The sequence below is a fragment of the Rosa rugosa genome, chromosome 3 (assembly GCF_958449725.1).
Source record: "Rosa rugosa chromosome 3, drRosRugo1.1, whole genome shotgun sequence".
Lineage (NCBI taxonomy): Eukaryota > Viridiplantae > Streptophyta > Magnoliopsida > Rosales > Rosaceae > Rosa > Rosa rugosa.
Window position 1 is genome coordinate 30,052,649 of NC_084822.1, and position 20,291 is coordinate 30,072,939.

The 20,291-nt window shown below is 38.9% G+C and overlaps 4 protein-coding genes across 8 annotated transcripts; 1 reads left to right on the forward strand and 3 right to left on the reverse strand.

Annotated features, from left to right (window-relative positions):
• Positions 1–2,984: 2,984 nt before the first annotated feature.
• LOC133736029 (uncharacterized) lies at positions 2,985–4,328 on the reverse strand. Its single transcript, XM_062163467.1, has 3 exons — positions 3,875–4,328; positions 3,316–3,606; positions 2,985–3,171 (listed from the first exon to the last, which is right to left on the reverse strand). Exons 2-3 carry the CDS (start codon positions 3,594–3,596, stop codon positions 2,985–2,987), a joined length of 468 nt encoding a protein of 155 aa, XP_062019451.1. The 5' UTR covers positions 3,597–3,606; positions 3,875–4,328.
• A 1,087-nt stretch (positions 4,329–5,415) lies between these two features.
• On the forward strand, positions 5,416–10,811 carry LOC133739335 (uncharacterized). Its single transcript, XM_062167089.1, has 10 exons — positions 5,416–5,456; positions 5,709–6,789; positions 6,895–6,957; positions 7,607–7,696; positions 7,932–7,998; positions 8,460–8,624; positions 9,031–9,277; positions 9,569–9,687; positions 9,778–9,840; positions 10,043–10,811. The coding sequence occupies exons 2-8, from the start codon at positions 5,735–5,737 to the stop codon at positions 9,667–9,669; spliced, it is 1,788 nt and encodes a 595-aa protein (XP_062023073.1). The 5' UTR covers positions 5,416–5,456; positions 5,709–5,734; the 3' UTR covers positions 9,670–9,687; positions 9,778–9,840; positions 10,043–10,811.
• Positions 10,812–11,188: 377 nt separating this feature from the next.
• Positions 11,189–13,805, reverse strand: LOC133739397 (probable copper-transporting ATPase HMA5). Of its 3 annotated transcripts, none has more exons than XM_062167177.1 (6): positions 13,158–13,171; positions 12,873–12,988; positions 12,629–12,637; positions 12,284–12,406; positions 11,676–12,158; positions 11,189–11,562 (listed from the first exon to the last, which is right to left on the reverse strand). In XM_062167177.1, exons 4-6 carry the CDS (start codon positions 12,332–12,334, stop codon positions 11,497–11,499), a joined length of 600 nt encoding a protein of 199 aa, XP_062023161.1. In that variant the 5' UTR covers positions 12,335–12,406; positions 12,629–12,637; positions 12,873–12,988; positions 13,158–13,171; the 3' UTR covers positions 11,189–11,496. The 3 variants fall into 3 exon arrangements, 1 of the variants encoding a protein (XP_062023161.1); XR_009860600.1 differs by lacking the exons at positions 11,189–11,562; positions 12,284–12,406 and adding exons at positions 13,345–13,465; positions 13,745–13,805 and having other exon boundaries at positions 11,707–11,845; positions 12,629–12,685; positions 13,158–13,256; XR_009860599.1 differs by lacking the exons at positions 11,189–11,562; positions 12,284–12,406 and adding exons at positions 13,345–13,465; positions 13,745–13,796 and having other exon boundaries at positions 11,707–11,845; positions 12,629–12,988; positions 13,158–13,256.
• Positions 13,806–14,817: 1,012 nt separating this feature from the next.
• On the reverse strand, positions 14,818–17,844 carry LOC133739356 (uncharacterized). Of its 3 annotated transcripts, none has more exons than XM_062167121.1 (5): positions 17,186–17,692; positions 16,862–17,080; positions 15,717–15,836; positions 15,422–15,541; positions 14,818–15,337 (listed from the first exon to the last, which is right to left on the reverse strand). In XM_062167121.1, the coding sequence occupies exons 1-5, from the start codon at positions 17,318–17,320 to the stop codon at positions 15,272–15,274; spliced, it is 660 nt and encodes a 219-aa protein (XP_062023105.1). In that variant the 5' UTR covers positions 17,321–17,692; the 3' UTR covers positions 14,818–15,271. The 3 variants fall into 3 exon arrangements, with proteins under 3 accessions (XP_062023105.1, XP_062023106.1, XP_062023107.1); XM_062167122.1 differs by having other exon boundaries at positions 17,033–17,080; positions 17,186–17,689; XM_062167123.1 differs by lacking the exons at positions 14,818–15,337; positions 15,422–15,541; positions 15,717–15,836 and adding an exon at positions 16,438–16,658 and having other exon boundaries at positions 17,186–17,844.
• Between the last annotated feature and the right edge of the window lie 2,447 nt (positions 17,845–20,291).

Sequence of the window (20,291 nt, forward strand, 5' to 3'; positions counted from 1 at the left end):
TAGGCATGGCACCAACACCATAGAGAGTGGCACTCTGGCGTCATAGGTCAAGGCTGTAACGTCCCGAACCCAAATTCACCCGTTTACTAGTCATTTGGACGGTAAACGACCTTTACTTTCACTTTTACTTTCGGTTTAGTACTTTTAGTGGCCCTAAAAGTCGACTTTTTGTTCGGGTCAAAACTTGAGAAAAGTTTCTTCATGAAAGTTGTAGAGGACGTTAAACCGAGCGCGTGCATATGTGGTTCGTAAAAATCGGAGCTCGTATGCGATAGTTATAAGCGAAATAGTAAAGTTACTGTTTATGGTTACTGTTCATGGTAAGTTTCTATAAATAGCCAAGTTACTGTGGTAAGTTTCCATTTTTGGAAACTTACCCGGCCTTTTCTCTCTCTTCTCCCCCGACATTTTCTTCCTCTTCGGCCCGATTTCTTCTCCCTCCGGTTTCTTCCTTCTCCGGCCGACCCACGACGGAATCCGGGCACCGGCAGGTTCGCCTCCTCCTCCTTGTCACGCCTGGGGTGGTGTTTGGCGGTGGCTCGACCGGTGGAGCTCGGAATTGAGCTGTGAAGGTTACTGTAGCCGATCGGAACTTTCATCGATTTCCGGCGATTCCGGCCGTTTCCGGCCACGAAATTGGCATCGAAGGTTCGGTTTTCATCACTGATCATTTCCCCTATGGCCTTGTGTCACGATTTGTTGTGTAGAAGTCGAATTGATGAATTGAAATTTTAGGGTTCTTGAGAAATTTCTGGGCTTGTGTTCATCGGCCGAATTGGAGCTCTTTCAGGTAAAATTGGAACTTGTTGTAGTTGAATGAATGGTTGGGTGTGTTGAGTAGATGCTACTGTCCAAATTTGGTGGCCATCGGAGGTGGTGGCTGCCGGCGCGTGGGGCCCACGCGCCGCCACTGTTGGTGGCGCGTGGAGGCGTGTAGGGCAGTGTTTTAATTCCAGTTTTTAGCCCATTAAATTCTATAAATGTTGTAGAGCTTGTATGTGAAGTTTGGTGATTTTTGGAGAAGCTTGGAATTAATTATGAATTTTTGAAGTTTAGGGTTTCGATTATCGAATTACGAGAATCCGACCGTCGGATATCTCTCGGTTCTGCTTTGAAACCTTTAAATTAACGAATTGGTATTAGTGGTATAATTTGGGCTGAATCCGAGGAGAATGGGAGATGTAATTTATGAGGAATTGAGTTTAGGAATTATATTGAATTGTTGAATAATTATTCACGGAATATAATCGTGTACAGGATGTCGTACCGAGCCCTGGCTCGATGAAGGAACTCGTATACGTGATCGTCGGAATAGTACTGTGAGTGGACTTTTGTTTTAAATAATGATGCATGCGTTTATTTCTTGAATTAATTCTTTATTTAATTATCATATTACTTTTCAAGCATATTATTTGTTTCCGGAATTTGATTATTGGTTTATCTCATGGATTGGCTTTCAATAATGATTTTCTGAGATGGATTATGATTTACCTCGGTCATGAATTTCGGATATTAATTCGTTATGCTCGGATTCGAGTTTGTGATTTATGTTGATTTCCGGAGTTTCATATTTAATTTCATTCATCGATTTGAGATTTCTGAAAGATTTTCGAAATGGGATTTCGATGGAATTATTTCTTGTTTATCTATTCGATCTTTGGTTTTGGCATTGGGAATGCCTTAGTAATGATTTCGGTTTGAGAATTGTGATTTTGTTTGATCTCGCCTTTCTGCCATTGATTTGAGATACTTTTGGCGTGTGGGACACGTCGTTGGAAATTCTTTTACGAGAGATGGGGGAAGCCTTATTTATTTTGGATTTACTGGATTTTCGGTTATGTTTCCCTGTGCCATACTGAGGGGTGATTTTATCATGCTAGCATTGATTTTCCGCCTTTGTGGCGCGGTGATGGGATCACCGTAGCCCTTCCGCCTTTGTGGCGCAGGTTACTGTCTCTGTGACAGTAATTCTGTAGCCCAGTATCCTATCGCTACACTTAGTGGCGTAAGGGTATATTACGGGAGTTATGGGAGTTCTTTAGCCTGGGAGGCTATCACCCAACCAAGCCTGAGTGGCTTATTCGTATGGCTATCATCTTCCCCTACTTATACTATTTTTGACTAGCGGGGACTAGTCTGAGTTTCCTTAACCAGCGGGGCTGGACTTATATTTTCGAGTATTGAAATTTCAATCTTTTACTTTGTTGTTTTGACTAGCGGGGCTAGTCGGTTTTCTGGAGTTCAACGTTTTTCGGATTATTTTCTTAAGTGTTCTATAAATGTTGCATGCATCCGGATTTTATATATCGAAAAATGTGGGAAAGTATGAAGTTTTATTTTGTTTTATTCATATTAAATTATTTATTTTTGTCCACTCACGCTAACGTTTTTATGTACTTTCCCCTGGGCCCTTCGGTTTCAAATGCCCAGTGTGCAGGAGAAATTAGTTGAGGTCGGGCGTACATGGAGTCGAGGCATAGTCAACAGTATGGCTTCCGCGAGTGCCTTGAATTAGGTTTTCCTCATTTACCTTTCTATTAGAATTGCTCTGATTACCTATGGGATTTATGCTATTGAGTTGAGATGTGTGTTTTGTGAATTGGAGACTGATGTTGATTTGGGGAGCAGGTTGGCTCCAGGAGCATAAGGATGGGTGATTTAGAAGTGTGAATTCTCTTTCTACAGGTTTTGGGTTGTCCATTTTAGGGGAAGTTCTGCCAAATTTTTGGTAGAATTTCTTCTAAGGTGGGCCCCGCAGGGCCACTTCGGATTTCAGGGTGAAATCCGGGGTGGGTCCTGTCAAAGGCCCTAGCTAGGATGCGTGGGAGGCTAGTGGGTTCGAAGGATACTTTAGCACAACCTAATCCTTTGATCATCAACACTCAAAATCCGTCTCATGAGAATGTTTCGGATTATGGTTATCGTTAGGGGACGCCTCAACGTCATAACCTAAATGAAAGATGTGATCCAGGGGGCTTGGCATTTTAGTAACTGAATTTACTACAATAATCCAGTTTGTGCGCACCACTCCTCCTCTGAATATCGACTCTAAGCCCACCACCATCTTGAGAAATATAGGCATGGTGTGCATCTGCAAGCAGTTGCATTGTCTTCTTCATGTGTTCCATCAAAAAGGGGTGAGTGTACACCATCTTTAAGTACCTATCAAGGCTGAAAACATTTCGAGAGTGAACAAAAATTCATAGGTATCATTATTAATTAAGCAAACAACACTTATGATTAAATTTTCAGAAAGCAAATTTAAGAGGCCAGTTTCACTTGAAATATAAAAATTTATTATTTAATTGAATTTACCTGACACTCAGAGCAAAGCACCTCAGAAAAGAATCCCTTTCGGGCCAAACCAAATCTGATCTCAGGAGGTATTCGAGTCCAATGCCAAACTGGTTGATATGGTGTAGCTTACGCCATTGCCATTGCTTCTCAGATTCAGATGGGTGAAGCTCATCCCAAAAGTCGAACTTTGAGTCATCAATATTAATCATTTTCATTTTGCCATTTGACCACACATAGCTCAAGGGTGAATTAAGGGCAGAATGAGACACATCATTATGGTGCAGGTGTTCTAGGCCCATCGCTAACTCCCTAGATAATGCAGAACTCAAATTAAGTAAACCCAACAAACACAAAATGACAAAAACCAGCAGTAAAGCAAGAAACTGGAAGCTTCAGCATAAGAAGAGAAAATTGAAGGTATCTACTGAATAAAACTTTTTCACAGTGTCCCATAATGCTTGGTATCTACTGAAAGGAAAAGTTTAAGGCATTACTCACCGAATTTCTCGCTTTAGTTTTCACAGTGTCCCATAATGCTTGGTATCTACTAAAAGGAAAAGTTTAAGGCATTACTCACCGAATTTCTCGCTTTAGTGTTGGATTTGGCAGTCCAAGAATATCACTTGACAGAAGTGGTTGACTGAGCCAACTGGGTGAAATTTCGGGTAAAAATTTGGTAAATCGATGATCATACCCGAGATTGCCGTGTCGTGGGTGAAAAACCACGGGCGCATAACTCGATCATGACTCGCCTTCCTGCTCCTTTGGAAAATTTGAGCTACTTGACCAGGAGGGGTTGAGTTTCGAAAGCGATATAGGAAACATCCACCACCACGTCCTCAGGGCCAGTACCAGCATTGAAGAACAACCTGCCGTGATAATACTCCTAATTGAGGATTGCCTAGAATCAGAATCGTAGAGGAACTCGTGGTGACTCTCAATTTCATAGGTAATGTTAGGATCCACATATCGGGTTTTGGAGTGTGTCCTTAAGAAGCCGCCCTCTCTGGGGAGTCTATACCTTTGGGCTGGGGATGTGAAGACGGGAAGAGAATGGCTTTAGAGCATCAGCAGTGGAGACTCATTTTTCAGACTCAAATTTGGGTCCAAATAAGCTGGAATAATAATTTGAGTCCATCTGAATAGTGTACAAAAGGACTTACTTTTATTGGGTGCTGCAGTGGTGCAGGACTTATTTTAGGACCCATATTTTGGACTCATTTTTTTAGACTCAAATTTGGGTCCAAACACACAAATCTTGCCACTGTGGAACAGATTCATATTTGAGTCTTCTACTTTATGTTTGTTTTAATATATATATATATATACACACACACACACACAAGAATTCTCCATATTGAAAATTTTTTTTTTGAAGAACAATAGAGTGAGAGTAAGGAATGAAGGAGGCAAATGAAAACTAAATTGAAGAAGTGAAAGTGGGATGAGAAAAATGGTGAAGTAAAATGAGTTTATATAGAAAAAGTAGTTAATTTTTTTTTTCTAAACATAACCGTTGCAACATTAACAAAAAAAAAATTCATCAGAAAGCCGTTGAAAAACGGCTATTTTATCACTAAAATTCAAAATTTTACGTTTCTAAAAAAAAAAAACTGTAAAACAAATTTTTATATAATTGATTGAATCAATTTTTTGCCATTAGATTGAATTAAACATTCAATCATGACCCTCAGTTTCAAACAAAAAGAGCCGTTTGGTTAAGAAAAATTGTGGGGCCCAGGTTTTTCTGATCTCATAGCCCACTTGCATGCATCAGCAATGCAACGTGGTGGGTCCCACCAGATTTGGGTCACCCATTTGGGTCCTCTCTTGACTCAAATTTGATCTTTTTTTTTGGTCTCCGGCTGATATAGGTTCCTTTTATTCCGACCCATTGCAACTGAAATCCATTACTTTTGGACTCAAATTTAGGTTTTGGACCCAAATTTGAGTCTCCATTGCTGATGCTCTTAGGGATGAAAAGAGGAAAATTCACAAACACCCATCAATGTTGGTACAAAATATTTGGTCAAGTAAGGGCATTATTGGAAATTACATTTTATATTTTTTCCTTTATTAATCTCTCTCTCTCTCTCTCTCCCTCTCCAGACACCAAAACAAAAACTCCCCAAAAAGGGCATCGGCTCGACTCGACTCAGGTAAGAAAAAAGTTTGTTTTGTGGCTTTTTCGGATGGATAGTTAATAGAAGAATCGCAGGAATTAATTGTTCTGGTTTTCAGTTCATTCATGCTTGGGTCATAATTCCTCTAAATAGTTATTAGTTTGTTGATCATCCATGATTCCCATAGTTTTAGTCTAAATGGTAATAGGAATTCCTTTGCTCATGATCATTGATTTGAACTTTGAAATAATATGCATGGATAACATATGTGCATGTCTTCGTGTTCAGCTTGTTCGTCCATTGATTGATCTGATATGATGAAGAAGAGATCTCTTTTTATAGTGGTGTATTATTTTGGAGGTCCAGCCTTTGGTAGGGTATTTGAAATTAAATTGGATGAGTTGGATCATCGACAAGGAGGAGGAAAGGATGAGACTCCAACATTTAAATATGCAGCACAGTTATATGAAGGAGGAAAAGAGTTGGGGCAACCTATTCTATGGAAATTTTGTTCCTTGGCTACTGCCACTTCTTGCACTTCTACCAACTTGTGTGTATTGCCAGATAGTGGTCCTGAAGACTTTATGATGGATGACCCTTTGAACGGATATATCCTCAACATCAGTACTAGAAAGGTGCACAAAATGAAGCCCCCCAATGCTCCCAAGCTCTTTGGACATGTTCTATCTTTAAGTGGCAATATTTATTTTATTGCCGATCCATACTGGATAAGGGACGCACCAGACCCCTCTTTTGAGCGATACGATCCTATCAAAGGCTCTTGGGAAAGTTTGACACCTTTTCCCTTTATTAAGGAAATGAGTTGTGATGCTGAGATGGTGGGTTATGCTGTTTTTGATGATTTCATTTTGTTCAGCATTAGTGGCCCTACCTATTCTCGTCAGCTATGGGCTTATGATGTAAGTAGAAACAAATGGTACTTAGTCAACGTCGACAACTTTGATTGCTGTGGTTTTCGAGGACTGGCTGTGGTTCTGGAAAAGAGTGTTTATGCCTTATCAAGCACGTTGAGTCGCTCAGTTTTGGCCTTATCTATTACAAGAGAGCAAATTGATGGACGAGATCCTGTATTTACCTGTTCTCTACAGTCGGTGTTTACATTGCCGTACACGGAGGTACTTCAATTGCATGGAGACCGGGGAAGAGACCATTTGGTTCATTTGGGTAACCATGAGTTTTGTCTTGTCCAGAGTGGTGTCTGCTATGGTTATGTTGCTTATCAACCTATAAGACTCAGCATTTTTCAGCTTCTGGGAAAAAACTCTGTGAATATAACATATACAATTGACTATGAGGTGCCTCTTCAGGATTTTGAGCCATTTCATGTCAGACTCTGCTTCTCCCCTCCGTAAGCTCCTTCACTTTTGGTTTTTGCCTCTTTGATTTGAAATAAATTGGGATTTGTTTGTTTTTAATGTCACCTTTGTATGTTTCTCATTGTTTTATGACTCAGTGGTTGTGAGGATATTGTGTCAGAACGAGAAGACAATTCTGATATTAACTTCATCTTCGACCCGTAAGTTCCTTCATTACCTTTTCTGATTGTATATATTCTCTCTAATTCCCATAAATTTCAAGTCTATTTCATCTTGCATGTCATCTTCATATGATGATTTTACTCTCACCTTTTCTGATTGTATATATTCTCTCTAATTCTCATATATATATATAGGATTTTTCTCAGGTAAGGATGTCTTTACCTAAGGTTTAGGTACGGATTTGGTGTTTTCACCCATTTTTCGATCATATTTTCACATCTTAACCGTTCAGTTTTTAGGTCCTAATGTATAGATCTCCTTTGCAAAATTTCAGCCAAATTGGTGATCGTTAAGGCGTCCAAAACTGCAATTTACACAAACGGACCGAATCTGTCCAACCGGAACCGTTCGTATTTATAATGGTAAATTGCAGTTTTTGATGCCTTAACGATCACCAAATTGGCTGAAAATTTGCAGAGGTGATCTATACATTAGGACCTAAAAACTGAACGGTTAAGATGTGAAAATATGATCGGAAAGTGGGTGAAAACCGGAAATCCGTTCCTAAGGCTAGGCAAGGACATCCTTAGTGTAGCCGGACTGATATAGGACTGTATATATATATATATATATATATATATATATATATATATGTCATCTTCATATGATGATTTTACTTTGACTCAGGGCATCTGAAGTTGTCAAACCAGCCCCAGAAGAAGAGTTTGCGACGCTGTCTAAAGAAGAAAAAATAGTTGATACCAGTTCCTTCAAGCAGTAAGTTTCATCAATCACATTTTCTGGCTGGTTACGCTTTCAAATCTTAAGCCTCTTTTGTGCTTGTGATCTCATCAGTTATATAAAAAGCTCCAGCATCTTTGCTCTTTCCTTCCTATCTTCTTCTATATATATATATATATATATATATATATATATATATATATATATATATATATATTGAGAATGCTTCTTCTTTATACTTACTCACATACTTCTGTTCTTCTCTCTTCAGCTCAGCTTTGCTTAATATCATGCCCAAATACCCCCCTCCCCGCAACATTGAGTTCAATTGCAAGCCGGTACTATTGATTCTTGTCTTGAATCCACCCTTTACGTACTGGTTAATTTAATAATTAATTTTACTTGCTGACATAGTATTTAGATGATCTGTAAATATCACTAGTCAATTTCTTTACTTGTATTGGATTCTAGTGTTGATATGTTCCGGCCCTTTTGGGGGTTTTTGTATTTTTGTGTAGTAGGGTCTTAATCCATTCACAATCTGCAATCAGATACTGATTTCTTTATCATTATTATGCTAACTCAGCTGCAGTTTCAGCTGACCCTTCTTTTGTTTAGATTGTATACATTGTGTCTGCTCAATCTAGGTATTTCTAGGGTTATTGTTACCATAACATGATTTCAATAGGTTTGGGTGTGCCAAATGCTTGTAATTGTTTGCATGGTAGCGTGATTTGACATCAAAGTGTTTTCAGTAATGTGTTTCTCTACTAATTCATAAGGTTTGAACGTTCTGTAGATAGCCGTGCAAGAAGGAGAGTTAGATATTTCTACCCCTGCCCTATTTGTCGCCGAGGACTTTGTGGAGTATTATTACGATGATCCAGACGCAGAATTAAGTTACAAGTTTTATCGAGATTCTCGTGCTTCCTGCTGTATCAATGGCAATATGACAACAGTGGATGTGAGTGTACTTTGATATTTCGTTATGATCCTGATTTAATTTCACTTCAATTTTGTGGTCGGCAATTTGTTTCTGTGTTTTTCCTGATTCATTTTCGACTTTCCTTACTCCTTAGGTCAGGGTCATATATTTGAAGTCATTGTTATTTTCTAAAATGACTTTTAACTTTTCATCATTGAACGAATGAGGCCAATTAAATACACAAAACATTTATTTGATATTGTGCAGGCTCTAATGTTAGACCAATTATAGTCAATCTGTAATGGGGTGTGTGTAATCTTATTGTTGGATTTGATTCTATTGTCAAGTTGCCTCTTGGAATGAATTTACTATTGGAAGAATGATGATCTATTGCCGAGTGTTGATGATAAATGTTGTATTGAACGTAGAAATTTTTTTGGAACAGGCAATTGAATCCTTAAAGGATGAATGCCATAGATGGGTAATAGAGAGTGTAGATGCTCAGGAATCTTCTCAGAAAGGGTTGACTGTATTAGTAACCGGATACGTGGTTGGAAACGACAACGTTCGAAGGAAATTTGCCCAAACATTCTTCCTAGCTTCAAAGGAAAATGGGTACTTCATCTTACATGATATGTTTAGGTTTATTAAGGACAATGAATCATTACAAACAAACATCACTGATGAACAAGGTGAGCATAATTTATCTTTATTGGTGTTTATTTTTATTTTTATCTTTAGCATATAATTTACAATTTCTTCAATGTTTGTCTCCTGAGCCAACTCATGCTCCTGATCATCTTTTATGATCCTTCAGATTTTGTACAAAGATCAGTTATTCAATCGAGTTGATATAGCAATTCAACCAACTCCCGGTGATTGAATTGCTAAATCAACTCTGTCTCATGTACTCCTTTATCATGAAAAGAAACCTATTTCACATTCTAGCGTCAAAATATGTAATTTATCCTTTACTGCTGCAGGTCACTCCATACATGTAAGCAATTTGCCGTATGATGCCACTGTTGAACAACTTGAGAAGGAATTCAAGAAATTTGGGTCTATTAAGCGGGACGGGATCTAAGTCAGAAGAAATGATAAGGTGAGGTTTATCTGTTACAGTGCACTTCACACTCGAAATGAGAATTCTTTGATGTAGCCTTACATTCCCTATATAATTGGTTTCTTGCAGCATGGATACAGTTTTGGCTTTGTTGAATTTGAAAGTGTGACTTCCGTGCAACATGCAATTGAGGTATTGTCTTTTACCTTGGTTTTCCACTCTTGAGGTTTGCCTTTAAGCCCTATGATCCACTCCCCAAGAATAAAGACCCAAAAGACCATCTTAGCCTCCAGCTAAAGGCCATGGTCCTGACCTGACTTAAACCTAAGGCTTCTTCATAGTCTTTGCCCTGTCCGATCTTGCCTTGATGATTGTTTGTTGAAATTCATGTCAGGCTTCAACTATCACAATCGGGGATTGTAAAGCAGTGATTGAGAAAAAGAGAACCCCCACCTGAGGTAACCCGATGAGCTTTTTCTGTTTATGGGCAAGCAGATTAGCTTGCAAGCTAGTGGAGGAGAATTCTCTAGCTCCAGTTATTTTTGAATCAGACTGCCTGCAGTTGGTTCAAGCTATCCAAACGGATGGAGATGATACCTCGCAGTTGGGTAGAATTGTTGATGACATTTCTTTGTCTATTTCTTATTTAGCTGGTTCTTTTTTCTCTCATGTTTATAGAGAATCAAATATGCTAGCTCACAAGCTAGCTAAGTATGCTTTGGCTTCAGGATTGCAGATTTCTTGGAGTGGGCATGTCCCTCCTGGACTTAGCAATTTATTTTGTAACAATTAGTACTTCTCAATGAAATATGACGTCCTCTCTTTCAAAAAAAAAAAAAAAAAGTAAAAAGTTATCTGCAGTCTCTTCTCAATAAAGCTAACAAAGCTGATGGTTGTTTTAGTTGGCAATAGGCCGGGAGAAGAGGGTGGTAGCTGTAGCTTTGGTAAGATTAAATTCAGGAACCATGGTGAGCTTTCTCGATCCAAGTCTTCCGGTGGACACAATGGAGAGGCTTATATATCAGCGCCCAAGGGGCACCAAATAACCGCACTTATGTTCCTACTTGAATATCTTGACAAATATTGGCGGAGGATTTCTTTAACACAACCGGAGGGGGTTGCTTCTTCACTTGCCTTTTGTTGTTGTATAAAAAGCAGTGGTATATATTGAGCTATTAAGAATTTTAGTTTTTTTGTTATTATAATTGAAGGAGCTCACTACTAGCAAAACGGGCAACTCACACAGATTTAAATCTGTGTGAAATACTAGCATTTCACACGGATGTCAGTGTGTAAAAGGCTTTACCTACAGTGCAGCTACGGATTGTTTTTCGGTTGCCTTCGGAGGGGGCGCTAATGCTCTACTCACACGGTTTTGGGAGTCCGTGTGAAATTTTTTGTGGGTCCCACTTGTTTTCCTGATATTTTGATATCCTAATCAGTGTGAAATATATGCCTAACTCACACAGATTTCAGTGTGAAATATATTCCTAACTCACAGATATCAGTGTGTAAGAGTGGTGCTATTCAAAAAAAAAATTGGTGCTAAATTATTACAGAATAATTTTTTTTTAATATACAATTCCATTAATCAGAATCCAAACAGTAACATAATTCACAACCCAATCAATATTGTACCCACAACTAACTAAATGTCATTTCCATCAGAAATTAATACTGGAAACAAAAAATCTCAACCATATATTGATCAATTTACTCCAATTATCTGAGACAAGTTCCCTCTATAAACTTGTCTTTCTTACAGAAAATAAAGAGGAAACCTACTCTTCATTAGCACAATGTCTGCTGCCTCAATTGCAATGTTAGTGCCAGCACCAATTGCCATTCCTACATCTGCCGCCACAAGTGCTGGTGAGTCATTGATGCCATCTCCCACCATCGCCACAGTGTAGCCTGAGGCCTATGAATAAGATATTTGAAGTTTATAACCTGTTAGCATAAGTGCATAACTAACATAAACATGAATGAACTTAAGGACTTCCTCATGTAATAGTCATTGTATGTACCTGCAATTCCTTCACTTTCTCTGCTTTCTGGTGATCAGGTTTCGCTTCGGCTATAACAGTATCAATACCAACTTCATTGGCAATAGAATTTGCAATTCCCCAATTGTCACCTGTCACCATTATGCTTCTAACATTCATTGACTTGAGTATGGTAATTACTTCTTGAGCACCTGGTTTCAGTGGATCAGATATTGCTAGAACTCCAGCCACTTCTCCATCTATGGCTACTAGAATCCCAGTTTGAGCCAGCCCTTCAGCTTCTGCTAGGTAGTCTTCTGCATCGAGTGGAACTGCAATGTTCTGGTCCACCATCAAGCTCTTGTTCCCCACAATTATTTCCCTGCCCTGAACAATAGCCTTCACCCCGTGACCAGTAATGGAGGCAAAGTCATGCGCTTCTGGCCCGGCTGGATTCTCTTCATCTTCTCTGAATTTTTTGGCATACTCAACAATGGCCTTGGCCAAGGGGTGTTCACTGTTAACCTGAAATGTATGCGTCATAAAGAACTGTTAACATACATGCTCAGATGTTGATTTGATTCTGAAAAACATTTCAGTCCATCTAATAAAGCAGATATAGCAATTGCTTACACAGGTTAAAAGCCTACCTCAGCTGCAGCAACAAGTTCATAGAATTCTCGAAGCACTATATTTTTCATGAGTCGTGTGTTAACAACCAGTGGCTTCCCAATTGTAAGAGTCCCTGTCTTGTCGAACACAATGCAGTCCACCTACAACATCAATAATCACATTCATAGGAAGCAAACCCAAATTTTCTGGGAGGGCATGGTCATCAAGGTCCACAACTTGGTGAACCAAATAAAAATATACAGCAGCAGTTATAACTTGAAATGAATATATACAACTCTTCAGACCTTTTAAAAAAAAAAAAAATTCTTTGTCGATGCAACTTCATAATGGGTGAAAATGCAAAAAAGATGAAGCTCTCTAACCTTATGTGCCTGCAGATATCAAATTACATGAAGTAACAATTATTAGCCATTGATTTCCTAGCAAAAGAAAAGGACAAGCTTCCTTCAAATACTCCGCAAATGAGCCAAATAAAGAACATGGCAGCATATTCAATATCCTCCAGAGCCATACAATTCCCAAGTACAAAAACCAATGTTGTCTAACACAAAAAGCTGTCAATTTCTTTACTCAAAAGTGAACTTCCAAATTCAATGCAGAAAGCACCTGTTGATGATATTGAAATTGCAGGCCTGAGGCCAGATAAGTAGACAACTGGCCAACTGCAAATCTTGATGAGGTTGCCGAAGACCCAGTGTCTTGACTTTCAGCAATGCAAGAACCTGCAACACCAACTACACATCACTACTTAACAAATAAGATCATTCAAAACTCAATTGCAACTATCTATCCCCAGAAACATGTCATTATTACCACAAGATACCCAAAATCTCAAAAAGATGACCCGAGATGACCTGCTTCTGAAACGAATTATGTGAGCAATGTCATTACCTTTATTTTTTTTCAAGCTTTCTCAAACGAATTGTGGCCCTCTGCTTCTGAGGTCTGAGGCCTTCTCCTCATGAATCATGAATCATACAAAGTTACAAACTGCAATTGAAGAAGAAATCAACATTATACGGAAACCAAGTTATCAAACCCATTTCTAACTACCCAATCACTCAATCAGTATCATTACCTTTATTAAAATCAAGTAATCAACATCAACTCATCAACATCAATACACCATGTCACCATCAGTTAATCAGTATCCATACTCCATACTCCATAGGCCAAGCAATTATATCATTTCTGCAAATCTGCAATTTAGCAATTATACCATCAACATCAGTAGGACAGTAGCACCAACCGAAATCGAAACAATTAGCCATTACCCATTTCAATTTTCAAGTTTTCAACTATAAAACTTAAAAACCAACAAGAACTCAGAACTGATATAGACATATAGTGATATAGATTAAATGGAAGACAAGAATCACAACTTCACAAGATCAATCATCAAATGGAAATCGATTATTTACTAATTAAAACTCAGAACTTCAGAAATCAGAACTAGGGAGAGAGAGATGGTGAGATACCACAGAGACAGCCAGACGGCCCAGACGGGTTGTTGGTGGCGGTGGGGAGCTCGGAGACCGGAGATGGGTTGCTGGTTCCAGGCTTCCAGCCTTGCACTTTTGCAGATCGCCGGGTCGCTGAGTCGGACTGCTCTGCGCCTCTGTGCTCCAAGAGTCCAAGTCTCCAGACTCCAAGTCGCGGCGGTAGGAAATTCATACCAACAAGCTCATCCATGGCGGTGTGAGGTGTTGAAGATCGTGGGCAAGCGTCAGAAACAACAGAGACGGAGAGTTGGTGTGGGAGCCTGTGACCACGGGTTTGAAAGGAAAAAGAGGCTGAAAGGGTATTAGGGTTAGTATATTTGTCAAGGGCAGAGTGTGTTTTTTTTTTTTTTTTTCAGAACAATATAATTTTTTTTTGTTGCCACTGAAATCCGTGTGAGATACATTCAAAACTCTCACTGATATCCGTGTGAGATACACATTTAAAGATTTACACAGAATTCTGTATGCATATCTTTTTCTCACACAGATGTCTGTATCTTCATTTATCACAGATATCTGTGTGAGAAAAAAATTCACACAGATGTCTGTATCAAAATATTTTAGCTACGGACAACCGTCCCTGTACAATTCATATAGCGCAAAAAAAAAAAGATTTTTTAATAAACTAATATTTAATATATACAGAAATATGTGTGAATTAAACTTCACACGAACAACCGTGTGAGTTGATAATAAAATATTTTAATTTTCACACGGAAGTCTGTATCTGATGTTATTTCACACAGACTTCGGTGGCTATTGTTATTCCATAAACTCTTGTGGGCCCAATTTTACTTATTTCACACGGTTTTCTGTATATATTGCCAATACACACTGATGTCTGTGGCTTTATAAAATCTGTGTGAGTTAATTCTGTGTGAGATGCCTGTTTTGCTAGTAGTGGCTTGTATGATTAATTTGTTTCGTCTTGGCTTATTTTATAGAGCTAAGGGGCATGAGATTTTTATAATTAAAATCAGCCACAGCTTCAGAGCAACAACGGTTACCTTCTATATTACACTGAAGAAATTCCAAGATTTGAGCTTTTATTGCCAATTTACTAACTCTGAATTTCAACCAGTTATAAGATTAGGTTAACTCAATATACACTTGTACCAACAACCAAATAACCCATCGTTTTCAATGAATCATATCATAGTACCTTTAAACTGATTTCTTTTTCCCCCTCAAGTAGGAACTGACTTTTCCATTGCAGAGTGCAAGGATTTTATGTGAACTATTAAGAGAATAAAAGTTTTAGAGGATACAAAATGGGGGAGGGAGGGTTTAAGCTACATGGACAAAAAATGCAATATAGGCCTAACATGATCAAAAACTAGAACAGTCCCAATCTGTGACTCAGAAAAAAGACTTCCTCACTGTGCAGCTTAAGGCTCGTAATCGTTCCACAAGGTAGCCTCTTGCCATTCTTTCTGATTCCCAGATGTCAGTGAAGCCCCCCGAGTGTATAAAACAAACTGCTCAAATATGGTTCTGCCTCTTTCATGGTATCTCAAAAAGTTTCTTCAATTTCACAACCAGCTTCCACTCGTCAATTGACAGTTCATCCTGAAATATAACATATCATATCCCCTTAGATAAAGAGCAAACGCTAATGGTTGACATTATCCAAAAAGCAAAAAATTAGCTTACCCGGTAGCTTGTTTTAAGTACATCAATTGACCTCCTGGAGATATGGCTGACAAGCTCATCTTCCATTTCAAAATGCCTACCATACATCTTTTGCTGCTCATCAGAATTTGTGCCGACTATCTGCAATAACAGAACAAAACGGTGCCATAAGCATCAACCAGTTAAGCATCATCGGTATGTAGCAATACTTTACCGCATAAAAGAGAGCACTGATCATACAGAAAAATATAGTTCTACTTCATAAAGAGTGATAAAGGTTGTAAGGATATGTACACACACGTGACAATAAGCATACCTTGATAGCCACCTTCAGCCCCTTTCTCGCTAAATCTACAGGTTTGTGGTTATTCTCAATGGATGCAATGCGTCCAATATCAATAAAATCTCTCTGAGGAATGCAAATTGGAGTCCCTACCTGTACAAACAAAAAACAAAGGTGGTTGGATATAAGTAGCGCTTTCAATGCAATAACCAAGCATCATCTAGATCCAAGAACACAGTGCACATGCTTTTTTGTCGAAGATAAAATCTAAGACAAAACAAATCAAACCAAAAGAATGAGAACTCTGATTATACAAAATTCGTGAATTGAGAGATCAATGGTGTGTTTGGGCTTTGTTCACAACAAAATTGTACCACTAACTGTGTCTGTGATCACGACCCAGTTAATAACAAAATTGTACTACTCACTACGGTAAACATTCAACACTCTACTAACTCACTAGGTAGAGAATGGTGTTGAATCCTTCTTGTTGAAAACACAGTTGGGTAAAATCTTGAGCGCACACGGAAAAACAGCTTCATCAGCTGCTTCCTTCTTCTTTTCCTCTCTGAGATTGTCGATATAGGCCTTAAATTGGTCAAATAAGTGATAGATTATATCAGCAATAAAGATCTTCACACCCAATTCATCTGCAAGGTCCCGGGCCTCCGGTGTCGCTTTAACATCAAATGCCAAGATAGGGGCGTACTCTTTTTCCTTTTCAAGCATTACACTGGCCTTCATGACATCCTTCTTGTGTACAGGGCCGATGCTAATACCACTAACAGGAATATTAACTTCTGGCGTCTTCAAAACTCTTGAGGTTTTCCTTTTAGACCTATGATCCACTCCTCGAGAATAAAGACCCAAAAGACCTTCTCAGCCTCCAGCTAAAGGCCATGGTCCTGACCTAACTTAAACCCAACGCTTCTTCATAGTCTTTGCCCTGTCCGATCTTGCCTTGATGATTGTTTGCTGAAATTCATGTCAGGCTTCAACTATCACAATCGGGGATTATAAAGCAGTGATTGAGAAAAAGAGAACCCCCACCCGAGGTAACCCGATGAACTTTTTCTATTTATGGTCTATAGAAGTAAAATGTTTTCCACAGTCTCTTGTCAATAAAACTAACAAACCTGATGGTCGTTTCAGTTAGCAATGGGAGCAGAGAGACGTACCACCTTCTGTAGGTTTGATAAGAATAAATTCAGGAACCATGGTGAGCTTTCTCGATCCAAGTCTTCCCGGTGGACACAATGGAGAGGGTTATCAGCGCTAAGGGGCTCTTTTGTCCCTACTTGAATATTTGTCAAGGAAATTGGCAGAGAAAATGGTTCAGACCCATTTACCTGAACATTGGTCTCTCCAGCAAGGCCAAAAAGTTTAGCTAGACCAGCCTGCCAAAGTCACAATAAATTCTACATCAAAACCAAGAATTTCCCAATCAAATCGGGAAAACCCTCAAGTCAATGACCCAAATCAAACAAACCCAGTTCAGTTACCTTATTGACAGCAGAGCACACAAACTTGCAGCCAAGAACAATATGACTGAGCAGGATCAGTGAAGTCTCCTCGTGACTTAGGGTACTTAGACTGCTTATGCAGCACGAACGGTAGGCATCAGCTTGATGATCCATTTTTCCTCTCTCTCAACCAAAACCAAAACACGCTTTCGTATCACTTGACAAACAGAAGAAGCAAAGAAGCAAAAAACGAAAGCCACCCAATGTAGAAAAAAAAAAAAAAAAAAAAACAGGGGAGCTGCTGCTCTGTTTTTGGATTAGATAATGGTGGTGGTGCTCAAGTCGAGGCGTAATCTGGTCCTAATGGAAGTTTCTGATAACTCGTGGAGGGCTTGGAATGGGTGAGGAAGCTCGTGGTTGTCACTCAGGTAACCCCTCTCGTCGTTTTCTTTCTGATTCGGCTTTACCAGGTTTTTGTCATTTCTCTCTTTCTCGATCACTGCGAGCTGACGAGGTTGAAGTTGCTGACTTCGAGGGACAGAAAATGAATTTCAATTTGTAGAGGAATTTTTGCAAAGAGGTCATTTTCTTTTGTGCTATTTGTGGTTTGGCCACCCAACACACCAGCCAACGATGATTTACCTAGCTTTCTTGTGAAGAAAACCTAAAGTCAAATCATAAACTAACTAAATTCCTATTATCTATGCATAGTCATAGGCGAATCACTCACTCTCATAGTTACCCACTTTCCGCTTAATATGCAAGCATCAATTAGATTATTTTTCTTCTATTAAGAAAAATGGAATTTCGTTTATAAATTGATAGTATTTTACATCTAAAAGATTACAGTATAAATTACCCTCACAAGCGGTTGAAATCTTCGAGAGAACCAAGAAAGTGAGTCACCCAAGAGTCATGGGACTGTGGTTGTGCACGTTCTACAACACTATCGGCAAGAAAACTGTCTGTTACGATCGTTTTACATGATTTTTACCTAATTCTTCACCAACTTGGCTCTAGCAACCATTCTAGATATTGAGTTCTTAAGAACGGTTCATTGAATGGCCACATTTCGTTGAATGGATATATAAACGGTTCGGAGATGTTGTTGCTTAGACAAACCTTGTCCTAAGACTGGAGATTTGTTTATACTCAATGAAACTAGAGGGGGTTAGCTCAATTATGTGGATCATTTTTACTTGATTTTTATGAAGATTTCTTTATGATAGAAGAAACAAATGTTGTTTAACCTGCATTGAATGGATACATGAACCGTTCTAAGATGTTGTTGCTTAGACAAACCTTGTCCTAAGACCGGAGATTTGTTTATACTCAATGAAACTAGAGGTTAGCTTAATTATGTGGATCATTTTTGCTTGATTTTTATGAAATCTGCTTTATGATAGAAGAAACAAATGTTGTTTAACCTGCAAGTAAACAAGCATGATCATTGGATGAAATATTTCACAACCAGTTAGAGTCACAAACACTGATAATCTGATAAATTAAAGGACACCCCAATTCTCTGTGTTAGCAGTAGCAGGAAACCAGTACAAGTATGGTTTTGAGAGGATGTAACTAACATCCAGAATCAATACCACTGTAGTCAATCCATTAGATATATTAATCATCTATCACTAACATAGTTCAACAAAATCAAAAAGAACTATCACAGTGCCTGTAGCCTAAACATCATACTCTTTCGTGAATCCTATCAACAAAATGTACCTAATGATGACATATTTTGCTGATAATAATGCTCAAACACATTTATGAGGAATCTGAGAAGGTCAGACATCACATTAGTCTTATATTGGTCAGGTGGGGTGGTGGTAGTTGGTGCAATAGCAGAAGTGCTTGCAGATGGTTGAGAAGTGCCTGCATATGAGTGATGACCAATACTACCTATGGCTGATTGAGGATGGCGACTGCCTGACTGAGGATGAGGAGGAGGAGGAGGAAGAGCGCGACTGCGTAAATGAGGATGAGGAGAACCACTGGTGCCTCTGGTTGACTTAGGAGGAGGAGAAAGAGGAGCGCGACTACGTAAATGGTGCCTCTGGTTGACTTAGGAGGAGGAGAAAGAGGAGCGCAACTGCGTAAATGAGGATGAGGAGTACCACCAACAGTGCTTGCAGATATGGGAGAACCACTTGATTGGGGAGGAGGAGGAGTGGTGTGCACAAACTAGATTATTTTAGTAAATTCAGTGCCCATCTGCCTGCGCCAACCAACTACAGGTCTCAGGTACTCATGATCCAGAACTTTTTGTTGAAATGCCAAGTTTAAAATATCGACTCTAAGCCCACCACCATCTTGAGAAATATAGGCATGGTGTGCATCTGCAAGCAGTTGCAATATCTTCTTCATGTGTTCCATCAAAAATGGGTGAGTGTATATCTTTAAGTACCTATCAAGGCTGTAACATGTTGTAAACGGATATGTATACAAGAATATTATAATCACCCTATAAATTTTTTGTGTAGTTGACAACGATCATTAGCTATGTTATGCATTCAAGTCTCAGTTGAGCTTGCTTAGTAAGGCCTCAATCAAATTTTTGCATCACACCCTTGAAATCTTATGACAAAACATGATACTAAGTACATTTTTGAAATACTGATAGCAAATACTTCACTTTATCAATTTTTGCATCACAACTCTAAAATCTTATGACAAACTTGATACAAAGTAAATTTTTGAAATCTCCTTTCAAATAAAAAGTAAATTTTTGAAATACCAGTAGCAAACACTTCACTTCATCTAGAACAATTCAGTCCATAGAACAGTCCCTTCCATGTTATCATGCAACCTGATACATGTTTATTTGTTGAAAATATATATTATAATATCAAGTTAAATATAAATGAAAGAGTTGGAAAGAGAACTAGGGTTGCAGAGCGTTGGATTTCCCGAAGAGTGCATCCGAAGAATGGAGGCTCCACGAGATGATGGACGAGAGGTTCCAGTCGTTCCACAATAATTGCCAGCAGTCGTTCCACAACAATTGCCCGCCGTTAACTCTGTCCTAAGCTACGTGTATCGAACTCTGCAGCGGCCTCCTACCACTGAACGTAGCGAGGTTCTGAGGTGGGATGCTGTCGGCGCTGACGATTTCTGCAATTATTTGCAGCCGAACACACTG